This window comes from Lissotriton vulgaris, chromosome 2_2 (genome assembly GCF_964263255.1).
Source record: "Lissotriton vulgaris chromosome 2_2, aLisVul1.2, whole genome shotgun sequence".
NCBI classification, from domain to species: Eukaryota; Metazoa; Chordata; class Amphibia; order Caudata; family Salamandridae; genus Lissotriton; species Lissotriton vulgaris.
In genome coordinates, this window is record NC_141688.1 from 310,266,105 (window position 1) to 310,279,874 (window position 13,770).

At 43.6% G+C, this 13,770-nt stretch overlaps 1 protein-coding gene across 1 annotated transcript in view; it reads right to left on the reverse strand.

The window, feature by feature from the left end:
- Window positions 1-6,798: 6,798 nt before the first annotated feature.
- The window catches only part of PEX16 (peroxisomal biogenesis factor 16), a 94,194-nt gene continuing 87,222 nt past the window's right edge, over window positions 6,799-13,770 (reverse strand). The window contains exon 11 of the mRNA XM_086959646.1: window positions 6,799-8,070. Coding sequence (XP_086815772.1) covers window positions 8,012-8,070 — 59 coding nt within the window. The 3' untranslated portion in view covers window positions 6,799-8,011. The remainder of the gene's footprint in view (window positions 8,071-13,770) is intronic.

The window sequence follows — 13,770 nt, forward strand, 5'->3', positions numbered from 1 at the left end:
CCAAACTGGAGCGGAGGAAAAACATCCGAGCCCGATGGCGGAAAATAACAATCTGGGGATGGAGCCAATGCCCATGCGCAATGTGGTCCTAAGGAGGAGTCACCTATCTCGTGACTTCCAAAGAACTTTTTAGGACAACAAACTGCAAACATCTGTGCCCAACACTAGGTGGCGATCTATACACAGTGTGCAATCTGCAGCTCGTATGCCTCGAACTCCTAATATCATTTCATTATGATCAAGAAGGCATGTCTTAAAAGAAAGTTACTGATGAATGATGGTAGAATGCCGTGTTCTTCATCAATAGCCTTGATGTTAGTGAGTTGCCAAAGCCTGCTCACTTGTTTATTTATTTATTTAATTGCTTTTATAGCACAAGAATCGAGCCCGGTTGGGTTATCTCCGCGCTTTGACTGCAACAAAGGTGGTAAAAGACTACTATATAGATAACCTGAGATTGCAAAAGAACAACAGTTAGTTATATTTCCATGAACAGATTAGTTTTTAACATTTTCCTAAATGTAAGGTGATTGGAGGTCTGTCTGAGGCTAAGAGGCAGGTTGTTCCATAAAGTCGGCCCCACTGAGGAGAGGGCTCGGCCACCTTGTCTGGTCTTTTTGATAAAAGGTGGTTTAAGCAGGAGTTGGTTGCTTGACCGTAGATCTCGGTCCGGTTTATAAGGCTGTAGTAATTGGGCTAGGTAGTTGGGACCATTTCCGAGTAGACATTTGTGGACAGTACAGCAGATCTTAAATTTAACCCGTTGGCGTATTGGGAGCCAATGTAGTTCTCTCAACAGGGGACCAGAAGATGTTCTTGAGGGGGCATTCAGAATCAGTTATGGAGTGATGTGGGATAGGAGGTGGTGTGGATGTTTTGCATTTCCGATGTTCTATTTTGTTGATCTGCTTGATGAAGAATTAAATAATGGTGTTGTTCTACTGACTGATGGTTGTATTAGTGTGTGGGAGTGGATTGATGCAGTGGTTGACATCCTCCTCACACTGTGCTCTGACGCAGTTACTGGCTTCGTTAATGAATTTCCTGTACAATGGGGCCTTAGTTGTGGTGATGAGGAATCTGGAATGCAGAGCAGAGTGCTACAAGACCGGTAACTTAATGAGGACATTGGTTGCCCTTATGACCACATGAATGGTGGTCATTATTTGGGTTGAAGGATTTCAGCTGTAGTTCGACTTCTACAAAGGTTTTTCAGAGTTGTGTTGTAAACTTCTAGGAGTAGGATAACACCTGTTGTGGGCTGCACAGTGCTCAGAGGACTAATATGTTGTGCTCGGAAGGAAGCCATCAAGGGATCTTTGAGAGAGTCTAACTTTAGTTTTTCTTCTATCGATTGACCTCAGATGTGGGTTGTGGTGTGGCGGATGGCAGTGGAGATGGCATTGTAGTGTGTTAGTCAGACGGTATCAGAGACCTCGCAGTGGAATGAAGTCGAGGCCAACAAGATCATGTCGAATGCATGGATTTTTGGACGTGTTGGTTGATGTCCAGGTTATTGAGGAGTGCACAGAGTTAGACATGCAATGACTTTGTGCTTGGGTAGGCTGCTGAGTGGGTGTACTAAACAGAGACAGATGAGATTCGACATTCCTTCTATGAAGGTCCTATTGGGTAAGAAGACAAGGCTGGATATCGGACTGAAGGAAGCTGCCTGCGCTGCAAGTGGGAAGAGAAAGGTGAGGAGTTGGAATGACTTATAACAAAAAAAGGGGGACCCCATCTAATAATACTTCAGGCCAGTAAAAAGAGGGGAATTACAAACAATAAAATACTAAATATTTCCCTCATGGCCTATATATCATTTCATTCAGACATTGTTCATTTACATATGAATATATAGCTAGGTACAACAGTGATACATGTAATCATCTCATTATTATTTTTTATTATTTTATCAAAAATTGTTTCTCTTTTTCTTAAAAAACATCTTTTTATCATTCATTTTAGATAGTTCTTTTCAAACACATATTGTACATCAACAATTCTTTAATTTATAATGGTTATAAATCCATCTAAGTTAATAAGAAATTCCATCAAAAAGAAGTCTTTTTCATAAATACAACAAACAAAAATTATACTTTTATAAAGAAAACATATACAATCTCCCTGGTTAGAATTTAATAAATACAAACATACTACCAAACATTCATTCAACCACTTTCACACCAACCACAAACATTCCATATCTGTACACGGTTGAGTTTAATGTGTGGCTAGGAAACTCCCTGCCACAACTGGGACCACAGTGCCAAGTGGAGTGTTCCACGCAAGGTCGACTCGCGTTTCGGTGGGATTCATATCTTGGTACCACCTTCCTCAGAACCTATTCAGATGAATGTTCCACACTTTCATTTAACCAGGGAATCTATAAATACATAAGAGGGACACTGTTGTATATATACTAAACCACACAAGTCTTAAATACACTCCATAATACTAATATCATTGGACCCAATATGAACAAACACATCTCACCATTAGGGGCGGGGGAATACACCTCAAGTTGAAATTTCTTCATCAAGAGTCCCCAAATTCGGGAATTGTATATACACTCACCCCCCTTGTTTTCGATAAGAGTAACATTCATTGTGCCCATCAAAGTGGTAGCAAAGTAACCTCCAACATAGCGTCACAGAAGAAAACACCATTAGCGTACTAATAAGAAATATTCTAAGAGAAAGAAGCAGGAGCTTTCATTTTGGAAAATGATCAAAGAAAAAGCGGAAAATAGAGGAAAAAAGGTTTTAACACCTGCAATGTTTGTAATTACACTTACACAATGAATTGTGCATAGAAAAAATCCAGATTTGAAAGGATTCATTTGCTAATTCCAATACTGGAGTCCATCCGGATTGCCAGTAAAAAGTATCCCTATAAACCTGGAGTAGCAAACATGCTATTGGATGTACTCATGTACAGAAGTTCCTAACTAAATAGTTCTGTCTACCGACATTAGCTCATTCTTACCAATCGTTTTAATTGTTGTCACATGTGATTTTCCTTAACCTTCATAGTAATTTTTTAGACCACATCATCTCACGTATATACTTGTGAGTGGATTTGTTAACAGCGATCCTGCAAAGATAATAATAAAAAGAAAGTTCTCACCCTAGTGGGACTACCCTAGAATGAAAACCGAGTCCTAATATTCCTAAACAGTTCATATTTAAGGATCCTGACCCCAAGGCATATGGTGACCTTCGTATAAAACTTTCTTTTCATCAATATATGTTTCAGTAGGGAGCCGACCCTTCTTCCACTTCTGTCCTGGAGAAACCAAAAAGAAAAGTACTCCACCAGCTATTCTTTTGAATAGTGCCAGTTACTAGGTGGATTGGCCAATCTTTTTTTATTGTACAAAGCGGAGAAGGCTACTTATCTCCCTAAGATGGAACTATTACACGAGTACAATCACTATAACGCTCACTATTGATATAGTATATCATATGTTAAGGGGCCTGAAACACATTTCCTTATATTTTTTCTCAGAGTTCCTACTGCATGTAAGACGGTGCCTTAAAAAAAACCTTCCCTTTATTAATAATAAACGAGGAGGGAGAATTGTTTCCCTATGAATGGATCTATCAAGGTCTCAGCGTTACCCTCCTTTTGGACCTTGTTTGCTGAGCCCACCATTGCTGCAGCTCACTCTCGTCCCAATGTACAAGTACACGCTTAAGGTAACATCAGTGCAGCGCCCCCTATTTATAACATATATCGTCTATTAACCCCTTCCATGAGGCCACGATTCTGCGCCTGTGCGGCAGAATCACAAGTGGGCGGGTTTATGACGGCCCCCAGCCATCATCAGCACACGAGCACCGTAGTGCATGACGGCTGGGGGCCGTCATCAGCATGGAAGGGGTTAAGGAGCCTACATTCAGGTGTTATGAAATTTCAGTGAGCTGGTGTTGAGCACAAAAATGGACTGTTTAAGAAAAAGCCTACAGCATTAAACAGTGCTTCCCTCATTTTGCGCCCAAGTTCCTGAGCCGCATTATACTTGAACTGACCCTCGTCCTGATAAACATCTCCACGCTCTGTTAGTTCTATTGTTAGTAGCTGCACTGATGTTTCCTTAAGCGTGTACATGTACATTGGGATGAGAGTCAGCTCCAGCAATGGTGGGCTCAGCAAACTAGGTCCAAGAGGAGGGTAACGCTGCTTAATATGGAAGGTTTTGCCTTATACGTGCCCTCGTTGCGTGAAGCACGAGCCCCGTAGAAAAAATTATAATAAGAGACCTTGATAGATCCATTCATAGGGAAACAAGTCTCCCTCCTCGTTTTTTATTAATAAAGGGAAGGTCTTTTTTAAGGCACCATTTTACACGCAGTAGGAACTCTGAGAAAAAATATAAGGAAATGCGTTTCAGGCCCCTTAACATATGATATACGATATCAATAGTGAGCGTTATAGTGATTGTACTCGTGTAATAGTTCCATCTTAGGGAGATAAGTTGCCTTCTCCGCTTTGTACAACAAAAAAAGATTGGCCAATCCACCTAGTAACTGGCACTATTTAAAAGAATAGCTGGTGGAGTACTTTTCTTTTTGGTTTCTCCGGGACAGAAGTGGAAGAAGGGTCGGCTCCCTACCGAACCATATATTGATGAAAAGAAAGTTTTATACCAAGATCACCATATGCCTTGGGGTCAGGATCCTTAAATATGAACTGTTTAGGAATATTAGGACTCTGTTTTGATTCTAGGGTAGTCCCACTAGGGTGAGAACTTTCTTTTTATTATTATCTTTGCAGGATCGCTGTTAACAAATCCACTCACAAGTATATACGTGAGATGATGTGGTCTAAAAAATTACAATGAAGGTTAAGGAAAATCACATGTGACAACAATTAAAACGATTGGTAAGAATGAGCTAATATCGGTAGACAGAACTATTTAGTTAAGAACTTCTGTACATGAGTACATCTAATAGCATGTTTGCTACTCCAGGTTTATAGGGATACTTTTTACTGGCAGTCCGGATGGACTCCAGTATTGGAATTAGCAAATGAATCCTTTCAAATCTGGATTTTTTCTATGCACAATTCATTGTGTAAGTGTAATTACAAACATTGAGGGTGTTGAAACCTTATTTCCTCTATTTTCCGCTTTTTCTTTGATCATTTTCTAAAATGAAAACTCCTGCTTCTTTCTCTTAGAATAATTCTTATTAGTACACTAATGGTGTTTTCTTCTGTGACGCTATGTTGGAGGTTACTTTGCTACCACTTTGATGGGCACAATGAATGTTACTCTTATCGAAAACAAGGGGGGTGAGTGTATATACAATTCCCAGTTTGGGGACTCTGGATGAAGAAATTTCAACTTGAGGTGTATTCTCCCTCCTAATGGTGAGATGTGTTGGTTCATATTGGATCCAATGATATTAGTATTATGGAGTGTATTTAAGACTTGTGTGGTTTAGTATAGATACAACAGTGTCCCTCTTATGTATTTATAGATTCCCTGGTTAAATGAAAGTGTGAACATTCATCTGGATAGGTACTGAGGAAGGTGGTACCAAGATCTGAATCCCACTGAAGCGCGAGTCGACCTTGCGTGGAACACTGCACTTGGCACTGTGGTCCCAGTTGTGGCAGGGAGTTTCCTAGCCACACATTAGACTCAACCGTGTACAGATATTGAATGTTTGTGGTTGGTGTGAAAGTGGTTGAATGAATGTTTGGTAGTATATTTGTATTTATTAAATTCTAATCAGGGAGATTGTATATGTTTTCTTTATAAAAGTATAATTTTTGTTTTGTGTATTTATGAAAAAGACTTCTTTTTGATGAAATTTCTTATTAACTTAGATGGATTTATAACCATTATAAATTAAAGAATTGTTGACGTACAATATGTGTTTAAAAAGAACTATCTAAAATGAAATGATAAAAAGATGTGTTTTTTAAGAAAAAGAGAAACAAGTTTTGATAAAATAATAAAAAAATAATGAATGATTACATGTATCACTGTTGTACCTTGCTATATATTCATATGTAAATGAACAATGTCTGAATGAAATGATATTTAGGCCATGAGGGAAATATTTAGTATTGTATTGGTTGGAATGACTAACCCTCGCAGAGTTAGTCAGGGTACAGGGCCAGGTATGCTTAGGGATGATGCAGAGACTTTTATTGACTTGACTTGGTGGAGGCGCATCATGTTTCTGGGTCGAAGAGCGCACCTAGGATGTGTTGACTGAGGATATAAGTTACGTCAAGGGCACGGATGACTCCTGATTGTGCACTGATAAGTAACAGTTTACCTGTGTATGATGCTGGTGTTGTGTGTGCTAATAAGTGGTATGTGGACGGCGCTGTTGGAATTTGTTGTGTGACAACTGTCATTGGGTTTAGCCAGTGTGTGTATTTGGAGAACTGTAATGGGTGTATAGCACAACGAATTAACTGCCCACCTGAGGGACACAGATTTTGTCCTGATGCCTTACAGTTCACGTGAAGAAGGTATAAATGCCCACCTACCCAAAACATCCCTTAGAAAGGGCACACACTGATGGCAGTGAGCAGAGGTTTTCAATAAATGAATGACAAGAAAGGTTTTTTTACATCCTGTGCCTCACCAAACAAAAAAACCAAGACACAGGCATACACGTCAGTCTAGAAATGCACACCTTTTGCACCAGACGGTCCCCCAACATCATTGATTTGAACAAAGACAAGCCACTTAAGTGTACATTTGTCAGCCCAAGCACTGACTGGCCACAGCAAAGCATGATCCCTCTGAAGATGAACAGTATTAGGGCATGGTTAAAGTTAAAGACGCAGACCCTTTTATTACAAATCAATGTGCAAATAAACACTGAGGACTTGAAGCAGGTTTTATAAAAAGGATCGATGGAGAGGTGAACAATTTTGATTTGTTCCACAGTAGTGCAAATAATAACATCCATGATTTTCCATCTCCCCCACAGCTGTTGACAGTGAGCTTGTTGGAGTCCCTTCAGTTGCTGTGTGTTTTAGGGCATCGCGTCCATGATTGACATTAACCCAGTGTAGATTTATATATCGAACAGTCTAATTCTTGATGTGCTTTTCAATGTGAGAATGAGAGAGGCTAAAAGGGCAATCGATCGCCCTAAACTATTGCTAACGTTCATTAGAAGAGGACAAGGCCAGGATGAAAAAGTGAGAAACATAACAAGGGAGGGGGTGAGGGTAGTTGACTGAGGTTAAGAGAGACTGAGGATATGATAGACAAGATTAGGAAAGAAATCAGAGGGAATAAAATGATAGAAGGTAAGAGGCAGGAAAAAGAGAACAATGAAAATAAGCTAGCTAGATAGGGGTGTTGAGGAGAAGTGGAAAGGAATGATGAAGAGAAAGCTAAGGAATGGCGAGGAAAGCAGAGAGATGGAACCGAGCAAGAGAGGAGGGAACAGGGAGCTATAGAAGCACATCACTCAGCTGTCCATCTACCCTTAATCGGGAGTGTCCTTGTCTTTCTCTGCTGAAATCTGGCTGAGAAGGGTCGGTTTGTGGGGAGTTGACGGGTGTTGTACTATACGGCGGCGTCTTTTTCGGTGTACCACCACAGGTCCAGGAGCTTCTTCCCCTTTGACCGATCAGGAATCTTTCTTTGGGAGACTGGAAACACTTTCTTCTTTTAGAGAACATTTTAAAGCAAATATGCCAAGGCCCACTGTCCTGGGAAGTGTATCCTATTTCTCAGGCACTGGTGGCCTGTTGGCTAACAAGTAAATACAATCTCTAGCCATCCGGTACATTCTCCACGTTGGGGCAAAACAAAACAGTCCACCTTGCAAACCCCAAAGCCCAAGAACGCCATGGATGGGCTGTCCAGGAGGATCAGGGGGTCCTGAAGAGACGGTCTTGCTGTACAGAAATGAAATAGCTCAGGAATGCTGAGCGCAGCTGCCTTCATCATCCTAGCCCAGCGGTCTCCGCACCAGGAATGGAAGGCGATTCGTGTGACAGCTCTTCATGGCAGCTGCATCTCTGCTCATCCCCAGTTATAAAAATACACCTTCTGCCAAAAAGGCAAGTAATCCATTAGTGGCCCTGTGGAAGTGGAGGCATAAAAGATATAAGTCAGCATAAAGAGGCCACCATATAAGGAAGCAAAAGTTACTTACCTGTAGCAAAACTTCTCCAGCATAGGCATCCTACCCGGCTATATGTCAGAACATCGCTTTAATTTGCCAGACCTGCCTTAACAGTGCGGTCCAAACCACAAAGGCTTATTTACAACACATTCCTTTACCGCGCAAATTGTTGGGACGGACGTCTTCTGCGTGTCTTTGGAAAGTGTGCTTCCCCTGCGTTATGCTTATCTCCAGGCAAGTCACTTAAAAGTCATTGTATGTTTTCTAGATCCCTACCTCAGTGAACATGACAGTCATACATGTCCACTGAGGGTCACCCTGTTTACATAGATTGAGAACCGAGAGCTTAGCACAGAGGTCAAGGGGAGGAATGTATAGTGCACCCCTATGTAACAGAGAGTGGCTACTGCCCTCTCTGCACAGGCTGGGATAGCCACAGGTGGCAGCAATAAATCTTTAGTCACATGTGGTGACTCACTAGCCACCCTCCTGCCCAAGTCTGCGCAGTCCATCCCTTGCCTGGGGTCCTGTTGCCTTCGTCTACAAGACGTGTGTACTGGGGCGGGATGGTGAGCTGAGCCATTGTGTGTAATGTGAGCTGTTCTGCTGGACATCCCAGCTCCCCCGCGCCCCTCCCTATTCCTTGGAGAAGCCGGACGGGCTGGGGGTAGACACTCACTCATCTGTGCTTAGCTGCACTAACTCTGCTAGGAGGGACCCTTTCTGAAGGGTAATGGTCAGACCCCCCTGGTCTGGAGTAAATAAAGATTTCACAGCGGGGAATCGCCCGGCTGGCAGTAAGTCATCTTCTGCATGCTTTGTACATGCAGTGAACATGCCGAAAATGTGCCGCGGGATTGGAGGGGAACCCAGGGTTCAAAAGTAGCAGGCCCTCTGATTGGATCAGCCTACCAATCAGAGGTGATAGTCAGGCCTTAGCGGTCATTTTTTGTTCAAGACTGGTCTACAATTCTGAAGAGGCAACCCTCAACAGGATCCTTCTTAGGGAGCCATTTACGGCCCACAGTGTAAAGGTGATATAAGAGGCTTGCTCACAGCGTCTCTGCACACCCTTGGATGGGGGTTAACTGTGACTGATTAACTATGCTGCACAGGAGTTTGAGGCTTATGGAGCTGGCGCTTTGAACAAGGAAAGTGCAGACAGCTGCGCAAAGAAAAAAGGAAGTTTGCAGACCATCAACTGAGGCAGGGGGAGATGGGGAAGCTTGATCCCAGTCCTTGAAGTGGGAGATCACTTTGCCCAGATCCCTCCCCTGTGCTGTGGGAGCCTGTGTGGTACTTCCAGTTACAATTGGTAACTGGTGAAGGAAAGCCCCATGGTACATGCTCCAACCTTGCTTTTTGCGACAACTGGGGGTAACAGGGTGTGCTGGCACTCTGACAAGCCACTACCCTCCTACAGCTAGCCAGTGGCTCCTGGACTAGTGGGACTCCAGTAAACTGTGCCAAGACATCAGCTGCCTGAGATCAGATCCCGGACGCCACTAGAGCGGTGTCCTCACTCAGGACGGGAGGGCACTTCTTTTGCTTTGGGTGGGGGGTTATGGGGCTGATCAAGAACCTTTGACTTCACATCATATGTTGAAACTATATCCAGAGATTGGTATCGAGGCTCTGGCAAATGGGAGCAACCCTGTGGAACATGGTCTGTAAGATGCTATGTTGTGTGTTTTCATGTTAACTGTGCTTTTATAGTGCTTGACGTCTAGGCGCTATAATACTGTTTGGGGTCAGAACTCTGGCTCAGAGGGTTGTAGAGACATCTGGTTTTCACTGTTTATCCTAGTTGCTTGTGTTGTATATATCTTTTGTGTGTATTAAAGTACTTTTCTTTTATATAAAGTAAAGCACTGACTGGACATTGAGTTGATCAGCTGGTGGTACGGTGTGCACTGTATTCTGAATGTCTAACCCCACCTCACCTCCTTGAGTACGCCTTGGACTGCTCTGTCTCGCTACCCTGAGAGAGTCAAGTGCCTCAGGAGTACTTGGTTATCCAGTTTTGGGTCCACTGGTACTGAGGCCCCCGGACACCAGCGGGGAACACTCCAGTTGATGCGATTGGAGCGCAGTTACCCCTGAGTGCCCATGTGCCCAAGTCTAACACAAGTCATTACAACGACTTTCCTTAGGGAAGGAGCTGGACTTGGGGACAGAATAACTTATTTCCAACTCCAGTCTGCGCAACAGTAGAAAAGTGCTGGACTTAAAGTCCAACATTAGTCCAACAAGGCTTTTCTTAAGGCAAGTGTTGTAATGACTTGAGTGGTAAATGAATGGATTGTAAAGATGCATTTGTGGTTTGGACCGCGTTGTTAAGGAACAGAGTGGTTCGAGCCATGATGAAAAAGCAGTTTCCCATCCTGCCCAGTCTCATCTACTGTGAAAATACCCACAGAAGATCCCAGAACCAGGCACTCCCCATACACCCTCCTCCTGCATGGCAGCCATTTTAGTTCAGATTCTGCAGAAAGCAGGTAAACCCTCCACTGACGAGGAGTGGATAGACAGGTTGTATAAAAAGATGAAGTGAACCACCATACCTCAAATCTACGGATACAGGTAGTAACTTTGAATCTTAAGCATAGGTTGCGCACTCTAATCATAAACTGTAACCAGAATGGGACTAAGCTCTGTGATAAGGATGTTTTAAGAACCTGTGAAATGCTACTACCAAGGCTATAACAGGTGCTAAAACCGCAAAGTCTTCTGTAGATGGTTTTCCACGCCTGTGAATGGGTATGGAGAGTTATTAGATTCCAATAAAATCTTTTTGTCCTATTCTCTTTCTGCTGTATCTGTGCTGTTCTTTAACTTATTCACAATGGTTGATGTCAGTGCACGGTGGCGCCTCTGAACGCTTTATATTAAATGCGCTGGTGGAGCGGGTGGTGGAGCCCTCCCCCGATGCTCGGACTGCAGAGACTCCAATGGAAATACAACAGGTCCAGAATAAGGAGCAGCTCTTCAGACAGAATAAAATGCGGTACACCTAATGTCAAAAGGCGGAATTGCCCAACTAAAATACCTATGTTGAGGAGGAATTTGCAAGATGATCCTATTTCTTCTTTCTGTCCAGGAGAAGCATTTCACCAGAGAGAAAGTTCCCCTCAGGGAGAGGACGCCAGCAGGTACTTCGTATAAAAGGTCAGAGTTTGGATTATGAAGGCCCCAGACTTCCCAGGAGAAAAGACAGCCACGCATTGGGGGGGTAATGGAAGCTGTCTTTTCACGAAGAGTCCTTCAAAGAGTAGTTCGCTGCAGGATACTCTCCGTGTAAGGTCAAGCGGAGCTCTGAGCAGACCTGTGGAGTAGAATAGTCGTAACCTTCCAAGAGGGGGAACTCTTGGTGGCGACTTAAATAGGTAGGTTAAAAGCAACTGGACAAAATGGGGGAGAAATGGCTGGAGACTCAGGGACGAAAGGTGAGCCAACTTTTAATTGATTAACTAACAGGACAAATAATGGCTCTGTAGAGGCAAGGCCACATGGGAGTAAACACATTCCTTTCTGTTCACCGGCTCATGGTCCTATGCTCACCTCGCTCAGTTCTTCCTCAAAAGAAAGTCTGGCTCCGGAGGCGGCCCCTGATCTACTTTCGGTGCCACGATCCGACCACAGCGCAGATCATTACTTGGCCATGGGACACTTGGGGGCCAGCCTGGATAGGTAATGAATCCTTCCTACAGGGTAACATTGTGTGTGGAGAGATCTGAGAAAGCCATTCAATGCTACTGTGCTCTATATACAACCAGGCAGGGTCAAAGGTCACTCTTTGGCAAGGTTGTAATGCACAACATGGTCAATTCAGGAGGTGCATGCTGTGCGACAGTCTTGACGAGACGAGGGACAGCATCCCATGATGATGTTAGAATAGCAGCCCTGGAGGATGCTGATGTGAATGACTCTGGGCCCGAATTTAATGTTGGCGGTAAGCATACTCTGTGCAACAGTGACAGTGTGTGCTTACACCAGCATTATGGTCTGCCCGCCGAACTTAAAAGTGGGCAGACCATAGTTTGACTATGGCGGAGAGTACTTCATCTCCGCCGAGGCCAAACTGCTCTGGCAGCCCGACAAATTAAGGCCTGTTGGAGAACAGGCAATATGTCCATCCGCCCTATTAGGATGGGCGAACATTTAGCCGTTATTTACGGTCTGTCACAGCCAATCAAACCGTGGCAGTAAAATCAAAGAATGCCCCTCTTGCCATGGGAGTCAACTCTCATGGTGAGGAGGGAATTTTCTTTGTTATTTACAAAAAGAAAATCCAGCTTTTGGATTTTCTTTTTGAAAATAAAAAAAGAACTGTTTGGTGCAAGGCTTCATTATGTTGACAGAGCCCAGCACCAAACTGCACCATGTTGACGGAGCCTGAACCAAACTGCAAAAAGCAATGACAGGAACGACGTCACAGCGGTTCCGGACAAATTTTTAAGAAATGACCGTCAGCTTGCTGGTCATTTCCTGATTTAGCATGCGGAGGTACAGTCAAGGCAGTGGAGTAAATTACTCCAGCGCCCTAACTGACACCTCCATACGCCGCAATATAAATCGGACCCGTATCAGTCTTTTTGCTGGTAAGATTACTGATATGCAAACTGCGCATAACTCACAGATGAAGCTGTACAGAAGTGAATTCTTGAAGCAAAAATACTATGAAAAGCGTAGAAGATTGGACTCAGTTCATGTGGCAGAGCGACGTGTGCAGCAACAGGAGGGTAAACTCCACAAAATCAGGCTTAGAAAGGAAGAGAAGGCAAAGTCTCACCCAAGGAATAGGAAGCGAGCTGGGACAGGGTTTGAAAACAAATAACATCAATGATTCCATCTCCAATGAAGAGGTGTTTCGAGCAATTAAAACATGAAAGTGGGTAAGCAACTGAGGACGGTAGATTCATTGCAATTTATTTTCACACCAACCACGTGGATGTGTTCGGCTCCCTCATCTTGCATAGCTTTTCTATAGCGACCAGCAGAGTGGCTTAATGCTGCGACAACAATACAGGTCTTATTAACCATAATTTTCAAACGGAGAAAGAATCAGCGCCATTGTAGTACCTATCGACCCATCTCACTCATCAATGTTGAAGCAAAGATCCTGAGAAAAGTCATGCTAATTAGACATTGCCTACCTGTGTGTACAGAGACGATGTAATACAAAATGGAGCACATCCGGGTCCCTGCCGGATGGACGCTCGTTAGGTCCATCTAGCACAGACTGAGTTTGTGTAATAAATTATTTTTAACCCGTTCCACGTGAGTTTTGGCGCTGTGTGGGGGTTTTATCGAGTGGGTGTGACTCAGACGGCCCCTGGCCGTCAGCACACGCCCACTGTGACATCGGATGGCGGGAGGCCGTCCGAAGCCCGCAAGAGGTTAAAAAAATACAAACTCATCAGCACAGTTGTGAACCTGTGCCAGCAGTAGAACCATAACTGGGAAACACAAACTAGCAGTTCTCAACCACTGGTGCAAGTTTTGCTGCCTTGGGTCAGCTTACATGTACAGCGTGGTTTACGGATACTACTGCACGTGGATAAAGTTTGTGGCTGCACCCCTCTGTGGCCATACCTGCTTTGTCCATGGAACGCAGGCTTTGCTGCTTGCTTGAGCAGGCCAAGGCTCCAAGAAG